Genomic DNA, 18,079 nt, shown 5'->3' with positions numbered 1-18,079 from the left:
AAACTAAAAAGCTGTACAGCAAAGGAAACAATTGAGTGAAGAGGAAGCCTAGAGAGTGGGAATGAATCTTTGCTAGCTATGCATCCAATAGGGGATTAATATCCAGAATATACAAAGAATCAATGAAACAACCAACTGAAAAAAATGGGCTAGGCTTGGAATCTGAACAGTGAGTTCTCAAGAGAAGAAATAAAAATGGCTAAGTATCTTTAAAAATGTTCAACACCAGGGCTAGAGAGATGGCTCAGCGGTTAACAACAGACTGTTCTTGCAGAAGACCCGGGTTCAAATCCCAGCACCCACATGGCAGCTAACAACTGTCCGTAACTCCAGTTCCAGGGGATCTGACAGCCTCTTCTGTTCTCCACAGGCATTCATTGTACAACATGGGTGCACTTACCTATGTGCAGGCAATACATGCATACACATAAAATAAAAATAGTAGATATTTTTTTAAAAAGTGTTCACCATCAGGGCTGGAGAGACGACTTAGAAGTTAAAGAGCATGTCAGGCTCTTCCAGAGGACTGGGTACTATTCCCAGCATCTGCATGGCCAACAATAGTCTGGAACTCCAGTTCCAGTGTGGTACACTTATGTGCACAACACTCATACATACACATAAAAATATTCTAAAAAACACTTTAAAAAGTGCTTAACATATTTAGCAATTAGGGAAATGTAAATTAAAACTACTTTAAGATTTCATCTTTCCCTTGTCAGAATGGTTGAGATTTCAAACAAACAAACAAAAAAAAACCTGACAACAAACTGACAAAAATGCTGAGAAAGGGGACACCTCATTCACTGCTGCTGCAATTGCATCCTGGTGTGGAGAATTCTCAAAACACTAAAAGTAGATCTACCATATGACCCAGCTATGCCACTCCTTGGTGGCATATACCTGAAGGACTCAATGTCCTACTAGAGAGATACTTGCTCGGCTATGGTCACTATTACTCTTTTCACAATAGCTAGGAAGTGCAGACAACCTAAATGTCCTTCAACTTCTGGATAATGAAAATATGGTACATAAACACAATGTAGTTCTATTCACCTATAAAGGAAAATGAAATAATGGAATTTGTAGGTAAATGGATGGAACTGGGAAATATACTGAGGTAACCCAAACCCAGAAAGATACACATACTGTCTCATTTATGGTTTCTAACTCCAAATCTTTAGATGTGAGTATATAACCTGAAGTAACTCAGAAAAGAGCATGGCTCAGCAGTTAAGAGCACTGACTACTCTTGCAGAGGAACCTGGGTTCGATTCCCAGCACCCACATGGCAGCTACAAACCATCCTTAACTCCAGTTCCAGGGGAATCTGAAGCCCTCTTCTGATCTCCGCAGCATTGCATGACATGGTGCACTCACATACATGCAGGCAATACACATAAGATAAAAATAGTATTTTTTAAAAAGAGCTTTTCCCAAAGGTGAAAATTCCTTTCCCAAAGCATAAGCTGTGATGCCCCCGTTTCTTCAGGGCTTCATTTTCTGAAGGAAGATATATGCCTAAGCTCTGGACAGTCTCTCTCTAGACACCTCCTCAATTTTGGATATGCCTCCTTCAACTACAATGCCTTTTCCAGACTTTTTAGTCTTACAGCTAATCTCAAAGCAATAAAAATATATGTGACAGCTCCTTCCAGGAAAATGTGGAGTCAAATTCTTCTACTTTTGAGCATTTGTACTTTAGTCCTTTTTAACCTCTTTGTGCTTCAGTATCTCTAAGTTAAATACTCAGAATAAGGGGCTGGAGAGATGGCTGAGTTAAGAGCACTGGCTGCTTTTGCAGAAGACCCAGGTTTGAATCCCAGCACCACACGGTGGCTAACAACCACCTGTAATACCAGTTCCAGGGGATCTGACGCCCTCTTCTGTCCTTTGCAGGCACTGCATGACATGGGTGCACTTAAATACATGCAGTGTTACATGAGTGTTACTCATACACATAAAAGAAAATCCAAAAAAATTAAAACTACTCAGAATAGCCGGAAATGGTGGCACAGACCTATAAATCCAAGCATTCAAAATGCTAAGGCAGGATGACTGCCATAAATGAAAGGCAACCTGGGCTACAAGGCCAACCAGGACTACACAGCAGGATCCTGTCTATAAATAAAAACTATAAGGTTTAAGTATGAGATACATGAAAGTACTCTAAAATAGAGTATTTTCAGTTAAGAATCTTAAGTTTAAGGACATTTGAGATGGGATGGGAGAGGGGTTGAAAGAAAATATTTCTTGTTTCAGAAAAACAGACCATAACCCATGTTGTATTTCCTTTTTTGTTTCCAAAGGTCATTTCTTCATTAGATATGATGATATACTTTAGTGCTTTGTGCCTGCAAATTTCAAGACATCTTCATCTAAATATCTTCAAGACTTCATGTCAACAAGCACCTGAACAGGTTCACAAGCATATTGACTGACTAGTAGCCCAAGGAAAAGAGGAGAAGCAGTTAGGGGAACCTATGAGTGAAGGAAATCCCCCTATGCAGGAGGCTAGTATACTATCTCATAAGGTTATGTTTAAATGTGCATAAATCCTACAGATTCCATTTCGTCTACTTCAGTAATGAATCCCTCATGTTGTTTTTATTATACACATTATCAGTGTAATCCAATCTATGAATTAGAAACAAGAGCAAAAAATATATTTGAATCCTGAAGATAGTAAGAAACTGAACTCTTATAGTTCTAAGTAGTGCTGTTTCTATAAATCAGACTCAGGGTTCAAAAAATTACATAAAAATTCAGAACTTAAAGAACTTTTAAGTCTTAGCATTGACATTTTGACTTGATCAAGCTTGGAAAGTGAGCTCATAATACTAGGTATATAACTTATAATACTATAATTGAGCCAAGTGATATTTTGATAAGTTTTTACATACTATTGTTCAAAAGAGGTATGCTAATAATTACTATGTTATAGAAATAATTTAGTATAATATCTAGAATTTAAAGGGGATATGAGAATTTGTTGTAATTTGTATTTGGTCAAAGAAATTTGTTGTACTGGTTCAGAGTATATGTACCTTTGAGGGTAACTTGTTCTTTGCTAGTCCACAAGTTAAAAGTTCACTGTCTTGAAAAAAATAGACATTAAGTTCCCTTTATGGAAAAACAAGAAATAGCTAAACTAATTGACAGGAAACTGGTAAATTTCTTAAAGATTGAATAGTACTTAGGATTTATATTCCATGTTGGAGACAGAGCTAAGCAGAAGAATGAATGCTTAGCGTGGGTGAAGCCCTGGTTATCTACCAGCACCCATCCCACAAAAAGAAAAAAGTATTAAAGGACTGAACTGTCCTCTTAATATCAAATATTTGCTAATGGTAAAGGACTAATTTCTTAAGATTAAAAAGTTACATAGAATTGTTTTTAAAAACTTGAAAACCAGGCTGAAGAGAACTGAATGTTCTTACAGAAGACCTGGGTTCAAATCCCAGCACCCACATGGCAGCTAACAACTGTTTGTAACCCAAGTTCCAGGGGTCCGACACCCTCTTCTGACTTCCGTGGGCATTGTATGACACAAGTGCACTTACACACACATGCAGGCAATACACACATACACATAAAAATAAAAATAATAAAATACTTAAAACCTTGAAAATCTTAATATAAGAATGGGTTGTAGAAAAAAAGTAGAATTTAAAAAGCAAGGCGAGATTGTTTTGCTTCTAATGGGCATATTTTGTTCTAAATGATTTATTGAAGGCAATTTCAGCAAAAACTAGTAAGTTTAAGATTTAAAACATTGAAACAATTTGGGCTAGAGAGATGGCTCAGCAGTTAAGAACACTGACTGTTCTTGCAGATGACCCAGGTTTGAATCCCATCACCCACATGGCAGCTAACAACTGTCTGTAACTCCAGTTCCAGGGGATCTGACAGCCTCTTGTATCCTCTGTGGGCACTGCACGACACGGGTGCACTTACACACATGCAGGTAATACACTCATGCATATAAAATATAATAAATATTAAAACAAACATTGAAACAATTTAAAATTTATTATTAAACCAAGTGTTTCCTAAGTTTCTGTGTAAATGCCCATTTTAAAGGACAGTGTATAAAAATTAAAAATGATTCAAGTTTACAAATGAATGTGAAATCAAATTTCAATGTATTTACTGAACATTAAAATTGAAAAAAAAACATCTAGGTAATTTATATTTGAAGAAAAATATAAGGTACTTAAACCATAAATAACTAACTATGTTTGTGATATGTTCTTATCGTTACTAAGGGTATGTGTCATTTAACTACAGACGAAGCCCAATTAAATATTTTGATGACTTTGCAGAAATGAAAGTCATAAATCCATGTCTTAAAATATTTATAGGCCTTTTCAGCTGTATTAATGATTTCGGTGTTTAATTTGTTCCAAGACACAAATTCTTTTAATTTTATAAGTCAACAGAAGAGATTCTCTTTTCTTAGAATTGGCTATATATTATTTTAGTAACTATATAAAGATGTAAAATATTTTAGTAACTATATAAAGATGTAAAATAGATTTTGTGTGTTTTTTCCTCAAAGAACAGTGTAAGATAGGTATTGTGGCACACACTTGGCCTAGCTATTTGAGAGGCTGAGGTGTAAGGATCACTTACCCCTAGTTGTTTGAGACTAGTCTAGGCAAGAAGGTATGATCCCATCTCCTAAAACAACCATTATACTTGTACTTTGTACCTTGAGACTGTTAAGAGACACACTGGAACCAAAAGCCTAAATAGAAATCTTTATTGTTAAAAGTTAACAGCGGAGAGAAAAATGTACTATAACTAAAGAACTGAAAATTTAATACATAGGAATAGCTGCTACTTATCAGCTGTTTCAATGTACTCACAAGTTAAAAGGAACAGAGGTTTTGCAGTAAACAAGCTAGTGATTACAAGTATAATTTAAGCTAGAATTTCAATTCTAAAGAAGTGCCTCTTAGCTAATTTGATTGTATCATGTTACTTAGGTTCAAGTTCTTTCTTCAAAGAGTCATCAGAATAACATGGATTGAAGAGACTTTCGAACATTTGCCATCTCTTGCTGTTGCTGTTTCATGAAAGGAGATATTAAAGATGTTTAATTTTTAGTTAAGTGTTATACAAATTTCAGCAAATAAAATATTTCAGTGCTTCCATTAATCTACGTATTTGCAATTTTAAATATAACTTACAGTTTCCATCATAACTTTTTCTTGCAATATAGCCATTTCTTTTTTAAGTTCATTCTGTGTGCCAGTAAATAAACTATCATTTTTCTTCTCAACATCCATCAAGTTCTAAAACACAGAAACACTAGTTCAGTGATAAATCATAACTTTTCATCTCAGGTTCTAAATTGTAAAATTTTCAAAAAATCCTTTAATACTAAAATAATGCTCATGTATTCCAAGTTTTAAGAAAATTCTAAGTTTAAATAGAGCAATCTAGGGGCTGGAGAGATGGCTCAGTAGTTAAGAGCACTGGCTGCTCTCGAAGAGGACCTGGGTTCAATTTTCCAGCAACCACATGGAGGCTAATCAGTAACTCGTTCTAGGGGTCTCCCGCCCTCTTCTGACCTCTGAGGGCACTGCACAATATAGGCACACTTCGATACGTGTAAGCAATACACTCATTACATATAAAAATAATAATAATAAAAAAGAAAAACAGAAGTCAGCTGAGTTTTTATTAATACAAAGGATAAGAAAGTTTAATAGTATAAGCAAAGAATGCACAAGGGCACTGGTAGTAGTAATTAAAGAAAATTATAATGAACCACTGTAGTGGTAAGAATTATAGAATTTAGTAATAGTGTGAAAGATAAGGATATGGAGGAATCAAAATTTATTCTAAAGTTCTACCCTGACTGGTAACAGTGATATTAGTAAGAAATCTTTCCTAGTACCTAAGTCATACCAATTAACAAATTGTTCTCAAGGAACATTAGAGCAAGCTGACAAGTTCTGTACTTGGAAACACTTAAAAATTAACTTTTGGAGCCGGAGAGATGGCTCTTGCAGAGGACCCAGGTTTGATCCCCAGTACTCACATGGCTAACAACTGTCTAACTCCAGTTCCAGGGGATCTGACGCCCTTTTCTGACCTTTGCAGGCATTGCATGACATGGATGCACCTACATACATGCCAAGCAATATACACATACATATTAAATAAAAAGAAATATTTTTAAAAAATTGATTTCTGTGTTAATGTAAATTAAACATCTTTAAAATATTTCTTAAAGCTAATTTTTTTATTCTTTATTCTTATGTGTTTGAGTATATTGCCTGCATGTATTTAAGTATACCAGTGTTATGCCGTGCCTGCAGAGGTCAGAAGAGAGCATCAAATTCTCCTGAACTGACAAAAATGTTTAATAAAGTATGGATATGATATATGATTAAGCACATTTTTAGGTAAAATTTCCACTTTACTCTTTCCTGTCTTGAATAATTCCCAAAAAACCACTAGAATTCTACAGATACCTCTTCGGTCTAAAACAAAAATGGAAAGTTAACATTTAAAAAACATATTTCCCATAAATTTGCAAAGAAAAAAACATTTAAATTACAGTTTATGGGGCTGGAGTTAGCTCAGCAGTTAAAAGCACTGGTTTCTCCTGCAGAGGACCTGGGTTCAATTCCCAGGACCCACATGGTGGCTAACAACCATTCATAACTCCAGTTCCAGGGGAATCTGACACCCTCTTCTGATTTCTGCAGGCACTGCATGACATAGTGCAATACATACATGCAGAAATACACTCACACACATAAAGTAAAAACAATAAAATATTTAAATTATGGTTTATAAGAATGTATGTTCACAAAAAAACTACAGAAAGCATAAAAACCCACAGAAAGCTGGGAAAAAAAAAGAACCAAAAGAATGTATGCTCACTAGGTATGATGGTACACACTTTTAATCCCAGCACTCTGTGAGATTAAGGCCAGCCTGGTCTACATAGAGTTCTAGGCCAGCTGGGGCTACAGGGAGACCCTGTCTCAAAACAAAAACAAAATGTGTGTATATATACAATATATATTACTTACTTTTATGAACTGCTCATGTATCTGTTTAATTGTTTTCAGTCTCTGATTCTGAACAATTCTAGATTGCTGAAGAATCTTTTGTTGTTGTCGAAAAAGATTCTTCAAACATAAAAGAAAAAGCTGTTATAATGGGCTGGAGAGATGGCTCAGAGGATAAGAATGCTTAGTGCTATTACGAAGGAACTGAGTTTGATTCCTAGTACCCACAAACAGGCGGCTCACAACCACCTATAACTCCAGTTTTAGCAATTCTGATGACTTCTGGCTTCCATGGGCATCTACATGCAGGTAGTACACATGAAGCCATGCACAGATACACATAAAAAATAAATCTAAAAATCTGTAGTAACAATTTGGTGTTTTGTTATTGTGGGTTTCATTCATGCTAAGCAAACATCTGCCTCTGAGTTGTGTCTCCAGCCCTATTAAAATTTAGAAAAAAAAATCCTGTTAGCCTCAAAAGGCATAGTTTTAAAGTTAATACCTTTAAAAAGAAAAAAAAAAAACTCAAAACCTTTGTTTTGTCCTCAGGCTACAACATTAATTTCTTTTCCATCCTATATTCAGTCTAATCAGTTTTTCACTGATTCTTCCACCGAAATCATTCTCAGTCAGATGCCAGTGACTTCCACATGTCAAATCTCTTATTTGGCCTATAAGCAGCATATGAGATGATATGCTTTCCTCTTTTAAAAGGCTTTCTTCTGCTTGATGTAGTTACTTTCTACCCATTAGGCCACATGTTCTTTGTCTCCTTGATTGGTTCCCTCTTACCTCCAAGAATTCTAAACAATGAAGTATTCCAGAGATCTGTCCTTAGACTTTTCATTTATATGTATAGTCAACTCCCTTGATAGTTTAATCTAGGCTTCATGGTTTAAAAACTGTAAGGGGCTAGGGAGATAGCTTAGTAGTTAGGAACAGTGGCTGCCCTTGCAGAAGACCAGAGTTCTGTTCCCAGCACCCACATGGCAGCTTACAACCATTTGAAAGTCCAGTTCTCGGACATCTGATGCCCTCTTCTGGCCTCTACAGGCATTGCATGCATACAATGCACTTATATATATGCAGGCAAAACACTCATAAAAAGAAAAAACTATAAGCTGAGATTTCCCAACTTTGTATCTTTAGCTCATATCTTGCTCCTGAACTCCAGAATATAGCTATTAGCTTAGTCAACCTCCTCTTAGAGATTCATGTTCATCTCAAATTTAGAACTGACCTGACCAACCAACCCCAAAATTATTTGATGGCAATACCTCAGATATCAGATTTTAAATGTTTGATAAGTATAACCATATTGAAATAGTGCAGTTAAAAATTAGTGGATAACCTTCAATTACCAGTTGGGGATGGAGAGAGAATGCAATCTGATCATTAAGAGTTAACTATGTTCTGGGATGGGGGCTATAGCTCAGTGACAGTGTACTTTGTGTAGTTTGCACAAGGCCCTAGCATTCAGTCCCCAGCACCTAAGAGGGAAAAAATGAAGTAAAAACTAATGTTCTGACTACAATGATTGGTTCAGGAATGAGAAAATGATCCACACTCAGTTAGTGGTATTTCTCCATAGTTTTCTGCCAAAGCTATTTGAAAGACTGAGTCTATGCAGTCACTAAATTTGCATTAAGTCTAGAAGAATTAACATAATACTTTAAACCTATGGAGAACTAGCAGCCGAGCCCAGATGACACTATTATAATAAGCAATTCTTTCTCTACCCCCATTCAATTGTCTAAAGTTAACTTATCCCCAAATTTTATAGAAACCCATAATCTTTTATCCTTTGAAAAGTTTTTGCTGCTTAGAATTACTAGGATCTCAATTCATGTAATATGACCAAATCTTTTAAGAGTAGTATATTGTGCCCATCCTTCTGTGGTTTATGATTCAGCAGTACTAAAACATACAGTGCACAATGGGTAATCAAACATGGCACAGTTCTATGGGTCTAATACATGGCGAGGTTCTCTAGTTATAAAGTTAATTGTGATACCAACAATTAGTTTTTCTTCTTGTTCCTCAAATTTCTGCATATCCAAGTCCCACTGCTGCAACAAACTCGTAAGCTGCTGAGAATATTCACTGTTAAGCTTCTTCCTATGAAAATAATGCATGCTGTCACATTTCATGCCAGTGTGAAAAGAACATTCAAAACAAATTCAATTAGTACATTTTATACTATAAAAAGGAAATAATGGTTTAATTATTCTGATAGGAAAACAAATAAAATTAGTTACATGGATTCCAGAAGTAATTTTCCCTAACAGAAAAGTCTTCTCACATATTTTAGCTCTTGAAAACTTTTATCATGTATCAATTGTCCAGAAAAAAAAATCACTTTATTTTCAAACAGGTTTTCATTTTTCTACTGAATACAGAGGTTCTGATAGATTAAATGATTTCATTTAGGGTTTTCCCCCCATTTTGTTACAGCAAAGATTTAGCACAAAGGAACAGTCAAGTGAGTTAAAATATATAAATTATTTACAATATAAAACTAACCTTTTTGTACATTTTCAAGCATAGTTATTAATAGTTTTCATGACATCTACATCTTTTACTCAACTAATATATATATATATATATCTCCACAATGACTAGGTTAATAGTAATCTCCCAATCAGTACATAAAAAAATTGCCAGGCATGGTAGTGCACGCCTTTAATCCCAGCACTCAGGAGGCAGTCAGGCGGATCTCTGTGAGTTCAAGGCCAGCCTGGTCTACATAGTGAGTTCCAGGACAGCTGGGGCTACAGAGAGACCCTGTCTCAAAAAGACCAAAAAAAAAAAGAAACAAAGAAAGAAAAATTAATCTTCATTGACATCTAAGAAATATCTTAATTCTATGAAGGCAGGAGGAAAAAAATCAAGTGAAACATTTTCATGAAAGACTCCAATAAAGAAGATACTATTTATCTCTTTTCTTTTTTTTTTTTTTGATCTTTATGAGACAGGGTCACCTTGTAGCTACAACTGGCTTGGATTCACTATGGAGACCAGGCTTGCCTCTAACTCAAGAGAGATTCCCTTGCCTCTGCCTCCCAAGTGCTGGGATCAAAGGCATACGCCACCACGCCTGGCAAGAAGATACTATTTTTCAAAAGTTACTTGCATCAGTACATATTAAGAAATGATATAAACACAGCGCTTCAAAAACAACAACAAAACCCCTTACGTTTGTTCCTGTTGTGTTTTCCAAATTTGTTCAATCTTCTGGTTACTGGCTTTGAAAGAAGCTTTGGTATACATTTCTATTCTTCTTCTCTTGGCAAGAAGAGCCTTGTTAATGCCAGCTATATTGAAAACATTAACATTTAATGTTGAAGTATTTTGTTCTTACATATTCAAGTAATTATAAGTACGGGTAACATTCATTCAACACTATCAAAGACATTTAAAATTAAATTTAATGGCCAGGGAAATGGTTCAGCTGATAAAAGCACTTGCCACACAAGCCTGACGACCTGAGTTCTGTAACTGGATCCCAAGGCTGAAGGAGAGAACCAAACCTGAAAGCTATCTTCTCCCATAGTGGAAGAAGAGAAAGAATTCCCAGTTCTCTGCTCTCCACACGAGTGCCATGAGCCTGCATTCTTATATACACAAAAACATCCTACACACAATTTTAAATAAAAAAATTTAATAGCTGGGGGAGGGGATAAAAATTAATATAAAAATAGCACCACATGCTAAAGAAAAAAAAAACCCTCTATTTTTAAAAACACTCAGAATTTTAGGGAAACTCAGCCAGTGAAGTCTAGGCAAATATTCCAAAATCAAATAAATGCTGAAATCCAAAACATTTTTGTTCTGAAGTATTTTGGAATAAGAAATACCTAAAATACACAAATTTATCTCAAATCTAATTTTCCTAACTTAAGGTAAATTTTAAATTTAAGGATGATTAAAAGAAAAAAAAGTAGGACAAATGATTAAGGCTAGACTTTATGAGCAAACACAAAGGCTAAATATTTCTGTTTATAATATATCCCCTATTTGAAAGGCAATACATGCCTAAATTGTTAGAACTCACTATATGAAATACACAAAAATACTATACTAAACCACAATCCAAAAAGGATTATATAAATTTATAAAATAAATACTGTAAAATATATATGTACATCATGTGCATGAATTGTAAGAAGAGGGCATTGGATCCCCTTGAACTGGAGTTACAGATGGTTGTTAACCACCATGTGAGTGCTGGGTATGGAACCCTGGGTCCTGTACAAAAGCAGCAAGTACTCTTAACTACAGAACTCTCTCTCCAGCCTCTTAAAATACATTTTTACAAAAAGAAATCTTCATTTATTATATAGATAACCCATCTAGGAGCACTTTAAAATACTTTTATGGAAGTTTTATAGGACATACTTTACCACTAAGTACAGAAGTTCATAAGAAATTAATACTTCAAGTAATGTTTGCTAAGCATAAACAATTAACTTTCGATAATCATGATGTTGCTGTACTATCATATATTCTGTATTTTCAGCATTTATAGTAAATTTATAAAAGAAGCACTTTGTCACTACACAAGAGAGCAAGTCTTAGAGAACAAACAAAAAAACTACTTCCTGGTATGAATCATCCCTACAGGAGACAAATACCAGCCCATTTTTAAAAAGAATCTTTGGGCTGGCGAGATGGCTCAATGGGTAAAGGCACTTGCCAAGCCTGACAATTTGAGTTTGATCTCCAAGATTCACATGGTAGGAGAAAACCACTCCAGCAAGTTGTCCCCTGCCCTTCACACACATATACCATGGCATGCCCCCACCCAATATATAATTTTTTAAAGAGTGTAGTCTCTTAAACTGGGTAAGGTGACTCATGCTTGTAATCCCAGCTCCCACAAAGAAGGTTGAGAAGGATGTACCCAGTTTAAGGCCAGACTGAACTACATAGCTGGTTCCAGGCCAGCCTGAGCTAGCTTCAACAGTGAGACTGTCTCAAAAACAAGCAAATAAAAGAATATTGTCCTCTAATAAAACTCATATAACTGAGACAGCATAATATTTAAAACAAAGTCTTTGGATTTGATTATAAATGTCTTACTGGCTAGCAAGGTTGTCTTTCATTTTCAAAGTTGTCTTTCATTTTCAATTACATAATTTATTAATATAACAATGATAATTCTCTTAGAAGCTTCATTATGTCATATACTATAAAGGAAATAACATAAAAAGAGTCATAGGAAAAAAATTAGTGAAATGAAAATCTGACATACATTGAATATATCAGTCTGTGACTATATAAGAGTGTAAAAAAGCTTTTTCTGTATTTTCTTCTAAAATTCTTAAAAGCTCCATTTTTACTTTTCATATTATGGAAAAAGTTAAAATCTATGGTGCTAAGTAAAATATTTATGCAAAACCCTATGAGAACAAGGCATTAAATAACAGTCACAAAGTATACTGATTTACACTTATACAAGTTACTAAATAGTTTTAAACTCTTTTTTTGAGACAGGGTCTCCTTGTAGCCACAGCTGGCCTGGATTCACTATGTAGACCAGGCTGGCCTAGAACTCACAGAGATTGATCCATCTGCCTCTGCCTCCGGAGTGCTGGGATTAAAGGCATGCACCACCACTCCCCACCAGTTTTAAACAATTTTTAAAAATAAAAATATCTCACAGAAACATACCTCCAAATTTTTCCAGCATATTCTGTACTTCACCTCTGGGAAGAAATTACATTTAGAAACAAGTTAGCACTAGGGGTACAGTTCAGTGGTAAAGCATTTATTTGCTCTGTATGCACAAGGCCCTAGGTTTGCTCCCCAGCACTATCAAAAACAAAACAGAACCAACTCTTTTAATTAGGGATTCATAATATGTTTGTTTTGAAAGAAATGTCACATACCAAGCATTTTACATCCCTACTTGTTAGATAACCAGAATAAAATTTTCTTTGAAGTGCTTTATTGAACAAGCAAAATTTACCTTTGGGGCCGGTGAGCTAGCTCAATTAAGCGCTTGCTATGCAAGCATAAGGATCTGATTCAATCGTTATCACATAAAATGCTGTACACACACACAAACATACAAACATAATTATCTTTGAACATCTTACCCCATATCTCCAACTATTTCTATTGAAGGCCTTTTCTTCCCACGTTTATCAGCTGGAGAATTTTCTGTATTAACAATTTAAAAAACTGAAATTAAGTACGCTATTTTTGATAAATTTTAATGAGATTGCTTTTCAATTCTTTCAGGATTCTCTAACAAATTTTTAAAGCAGATATATAATGCAATATTTTCTCTGAAATATGAAATTAGGTGCACTTACATACATGCAAGGAACACACTCATACGCAAAAAATAAAAGATGAAATTCAGTCACAATTTATGACCATTTTTACAGAAGCAATTTTTCAAGTCTGGTCATAGTCATGTACTATTTATCAAGATGTTGGGACTGCAAAGGTAAGAGATGCTACATGAAGTTCTACAAGTCAGAAGATCAGATGAGAAACAAAGTATGTGAAAATACTTAAGGTTTATTCAGTTTTGACTGTAACCGGCTCAAAACAAATGAGCTGTAGGATATCATGAATGGTCAACATCAGATATGTTTTACCGGCAGCAACATCCTCTTCTGAAGCACTCAGATCCTTATCTTCTTTCTTAAAGTCAAAGGCTTTTTTAAGCTGATCCTCTGGTGGTGGCTTCCCAGATTTCCCAGAATGTTTTCTTCCACCTGGCACCATCTTTAGACGTTTCCTTATTTAAAAACAACGCCCCCAAACTCTGTCTGAATCCAAAGATATTTAAGTAAACTGATAAAATATCAAATAATTAAAAAAAAATTTTTATTACGGGTTGTGTGTGTAGTCATTACCCCAGCTCCAAGTCCCTCAATCTTTAACACCACATCCCCTCACCCACTCTGCACCTGATACTCAGTCCCTTATGCTCTAGGCCCTCCAGCCCCTAATCAATCCTTCAGTAACCCCTGATTCCACTAGCCTCCAACCCCTCAGTCCCTTAACCCCAGTTCCCTCAGGAGAACCCCAATTCCCTCAGAAACACCCCCCCCAATTCCCTCAAGAGAACTCCATTCCCTCAGAATTGCCCCAATTTCCTCAGAACCAGCCCCAATTTCCTCAACCCGCACCAATTCCCTCAGAATCGCCCCAATTCCCTCAACCCCCACCAATTCCCTCAGAACCCCCCAATTCCCTCAAGAGAACTCCATTCCCTCAGAATTGCCCCAATTTCCTCAGAACCAGCCCCAATTTCCTCAACCCGCACCAATTCCCTCAGAATCGCCCCAATTCCCTCAACCCCCACCAATTCCCTCAGAACCCCCCAATTCCCTCAAGAGAACTCCATTCCCTCAGAATTGCCCCAATTTCCTCAGAACCAGCCCCAATTTCCTCAACCCGCACCAATTCCCTCAGAATCGCCCCAATTCCCTCAACCCCCACCAATTCCCTCAGAACCCCCCAATTCCCTCAAGAGAACTCCATTCCCTCAGAATTGCCCCAATTTCCTCAGAACCAGCCCCAATTTCCTCAACCCGCACCAATTCCCTCAGAAACCCCCAATTCCCTCAGAATCGCCCCAATTCCCTCAACCCCCACCAATTCCCTCAGAACCCCCCAATTCCCTCAAGACAACTCCGCCACGTCCTCCAGTCCGCCCTCTTCCGAGCAGCCCCGAAGCTTCTGAAGCGAGCTGGGCTTCGCGCGGGAGAAAAGCCAGTCCGGCTGCAGCCAAGCTCACAGCTCATTGGCTGAACGCGCTGCGCATGTGCGCTGGCGTGGTCCCGCCCACGTGGGGGCGCTTCCGGTGCTCCCGCCTCTAGGTGGGCAAGTGCTAGGACTCTCCGGGCGGGTTCTTCCAGCTTTGTAAGAGTAAGCATATAATCTTAACAGTTGCAACCGAATGTATGAGTTAAGACCCATGATGAACGCACCACCCCGACCCGGGGAAGTAGCACCTTGCCGAGCTGTCATGTCACCCACCTTCCCGCCCGTCACCTGTTACCCTGAATTTGTGTAAATCGTTCACCTCCCACTTTCAGATGGTTTTGTTTCCTTGTTTGTTGTTTGTTTTCCGATACAGGGTCTCAGTCTGAGGTTGGCTTCGAATTCACAGCAACCTTCCTGCCTCAGCCTTCTGAAAGTGCCGACAATAAAAGTAAACCAACTACCAGTTAACACTTTTCTGAGTTTTGATAACATAGCCAGACCCTTAATACAGCATAGTTTTATTTGCACTGAGCCTTGCAACAAGCATTACGTTGTATTCTAATACTTAGCAACTCACTTTTTACCCGTTGCTATGAGAAGCACTATTATAGGTAGCCAGGAGTTTTTCACTTTCATTGCTATATAACATTCCACCGTAGGGCTAGTCCACAATTTGTTAATTGATTTTCTTGTCAATAGACATCTGGATTATTTCCAGATTAGAACCTATATAAATATTGCTATTCTGAATATTCTAATTTCTTGCATATTTGCTAATTTTTAAAAATTGTGACACAACGCTAGCTTTATTAAAGTGAATAAACACATGAAAAACAATGCTTCATGAATTTGTGTCTTTCTTGCAAGTAGCCAAAATCTCTACATATTTCCATTTTTAGTTCTGTGAAGTATGTTCTGTAAAAGAGAGCATTGTATTTAGGAGTAGCTCATTGGCTAGTAGATATTTAGTAGTGTTGTTTACAATTAGAAGAGTAAGTTTCAATTACGTGTATTCATGATCACTTGGTATTGTCAGATTTCTTAATTTTTACATTCTAAGGTGATATTTCCTTGAGGTCCCCTCTATTCACAAGATTAGGCTTGTAAATGCTTAGGGGCATTTGTTTCTCTATTTCCTTAAAACATCAGAGTTTCTTGCCCACTTTTAAATAGGATATTAATGTGTTTCTTACTGATTTATAGGTTTTCTGTTTTCTAGAAGTACTGGGACTCAAGCTCATGGCTTTCCATGCATGACAAGCACTCTATTACTGAGCTACATTTCCAGTCATTGTATTGTTTTTTTTAATCATTACTCTGAATAATAAAAATCACTCCTTTACAAGTTCTGTAAGATTATAAGTTGTAAGAAATTTTGTTTTCATTCATCTGGAATTATTTTTTGTGCCTTGTATCAAACAGGAAATCCTATTTTTTCCCCTTCATATGGAAGCTAATGTCCCATCATCATTACTAAATAGTATGTGCTCTCCCTATGAAAGCTATGCTGTATGCCATCTTATTATTTTTATGTCAAAATATTTTATTGCTATAACAACTACAGATTTATGGGATGTACTGTGATATCTGCAGACATGTAAATAATTATCAAAGCAAACTAAGTTTCCCAGTATTTTGGAGTTTATTCTTCTGCTTGTTCCACTGGCAATTTTCCCTGTATCCCTGCTCCAAAATCACATATTCATCACTCTAGCCTTACCAAAATTTTGGTACCTATTAAAAGTAATTCTCACACCTTGTTTTTCCCTCACAAATATCCTGTGTGTTCTTGAACTTCTGCTTTGCAAGTAATTTTATAAAAAGCAACCCTGAGCACAAAGAGCAATGTGGGGGAGGGGGGTTACCATACTGGATCTTAAAGTATTCTACAGAGATATAGTCATAAAACAGCATGGTACCGGCACAAAAATAGACATACACATAGATCGATGGAACATAATCAAAGACCCAAACATGAGTACAAGCAATTTCAGCCACCGGATATTTGACAAAGGGGCCAAGAACACACAATGGAGGAAAGACAACATCTTCAATAAATGGTGCTGGCAAAACTGGATCTCCGCCTGTACAGGAAAGAAACTACTTATCTTTCACCTTGCACAAAAGTCAGCTCCAAATGGATCAAAGATCTCTTTTCTTTAGAAGAAAATATTGGCAGTAGTCTACAAAATATAGGTATAGGAAAGGACTTTCTAAATAAGACATCAGTTGCTCAGGAATTAAGGTCAACAATCAACAAGTGGGACCTCATTAAACTAAAAAACTTCTGCACAGCAAAAGAAGAAACCAAGAAAGTGAAGAGAAAACTCATACAGTGAGAGAAAAATCTTCACCAGTGACACATCTGATAGAGGTTTAAACATCCAGAATATATAAACAACTCAAAAAACAAAGATTCAAGAAAAGAAATGACCCAATTCAAAGATGGGCTAAAGATCTGAATAGAGAGTTGAAATAAAGATGGCTAAGAAACATCTTAAAAGGTGTTCAACATCGTTAGTAATTAGGGAAATGCAAATTAAGACAATTTTACGATTTCCTCTTACCCCAGTCAGACTGGCTAAGATTAAGAGAACAAAATGACACCAAATGCTGGTGAGGATGTGGATATTGCACTGCTGGTGGGATTGCAAACTTGTGCAACCCCTATGGAAAGCAGTTTGGAGAACTCTTTAAAAAACTGAAGATGAACCTAACATATGACTCGGTTATATCACTCCTTGGCATATAGCCAAAGGACTCACTTTATTGCAGAGATAGCTATACAACCATGGTTATTGCTGCTCTTTTCACAATAACTAAGAGATGGAAGCAACCTAAGTGTCCCTCAACTGATAAGTGGATAATGAAAATGTGGTACATTTACACAATGGAGTTCTTCTCAGCTGTAAGAAAGATGAAATAATGAAATTTGCAGGTAAATAAGTGAAGTAAAACATACTCAGAAAGACAAAATGTATGTTCTCCCTCATTTGTGGATCCTAGCACCAAATTCTTATATGTGAGTGTATATCCTGATGTAGCTACAGGAACCAAGAAAATGGAAAGTAATATGGGCGGTAAAGGGAAAGAAGGAACCCAAGGAGAACAGTAGGATACAGGTATAGTAATTGATAGAATATGGGAACCTCAGAAAACCACGAGTTTCATTAAAGGAGGCCATAAAGACATAAAACCATCAGAGTGGCTGTATTAGTCACTTTTCTGTTGCTGTAATAGAAACACTGACCAAAGCAATTTATAGAAGGAAGAGTTTATTTGAGCTTATGGTTCCAGGGGAGTTACAGTCCATC

The 18,079-nt window shown here is 36.4% G+C and overlaps 2 protein-coding genes across 3 annotated transcripts in view; one reads left to right on the top strand and one right to left on the bottom strand.

The window, feature by feature from the left end:
- Chpt1 (choline phosphotransferase 1) overlaps positions 1-5,163 on the top strand; it is a 46,261-nt gene extending 41,098 nt beyond the window's left edge. Inside the window, exons 8-9 of one of the 2 annotated variants that reach the window (XR_607251.3) lie at positions 2,310-2,513; positions 4,992-5,163. Coding sequence is in view for 1 of the 2 variants with exons in the window: in XM_008832616.2 (XP_008830838.1) it covers positions 2,310-2,420; positions 4,992-5,036 (156 nt within the window). In the remaining variant the exon portion in view is untranslated. The remainder of the gene's footprint in view (positions 1-2,309; positions 2,514-4,991) is intronic. The other variant, XM_008832616.2, reaches the window with a different exon arrangement.
- Positions 4,744-14,110, bottom strand: Sycp3 (synaptonemal complex protein 3). Its single transcript, XM_008832618.3, has 8 exons — positions 13,649-14,110; positions 13,139-13,202; positions 12,711-12,745; positions 10,234-10,351; positions 9,056-9,155; positions 7,056-7,154; positions 5,196-5,300; positions 4,744-5,071 (listed from the first exon to the last, which is right to left on the bottom strand). Exons 1-8 carry the CDS (start codon positions 13,776-13,778, stop codon positions 5,018-5,020), a joined length of 705 nt encoding a protein of 234 aa, XP_008830840.1. The 5' UTR covers positions 13,779-14,110; the 3' UTR covers positions 4,744-5,017.
- Between the last annotated feature and the right edge of the window lie 3,969 nt (positions 14,111-18,079).

Source organism: Nannospalax galili, unplaced genomic scaffold, assembly GCF_000622305.1.
Source record: "Nannospalax galili isolate Female #2095 unplaced genomic scaffold, S.galili_v1.0 scaffold415, whole genome shotgun sequence".
Lineage (NCBI taxonomy): Eukaryota > Metazoa > Chordata > Mammalia > Rodentia > Spalacidae > Nannospalax > Nannospalax galili.
The sequence above is the reverse complement of the archived record's forward strand: the minus strand, read 5'-3'. Positions and strand labels throughout refer to the sequence as shown.

Bases quoted from the DNA above. Each gene is read 5' to 3' on its own strand.
- Sycp3 (XM_008832618.3), bottom strand. From the start codon at position 13,778: ATGGTGCCAGGTGGAAGAAAACATTCTGGGAAATCTGGGAAGCCACCA. The intron at 9,156-10,233 runs GTAAGGGGTTTT...TTATTTTCATAG, and splicing joins AAAACACAACAGGAACAAAC to GAAGAAGCTTAACAGTGAAT. The intron at 5,072-5,195 runs GTAAGTTATATT...TTCATGAAACAG, and splicing joins AAAAAGTTATGATGGAAACT to CAACAGCAAGAGATGGCAAA.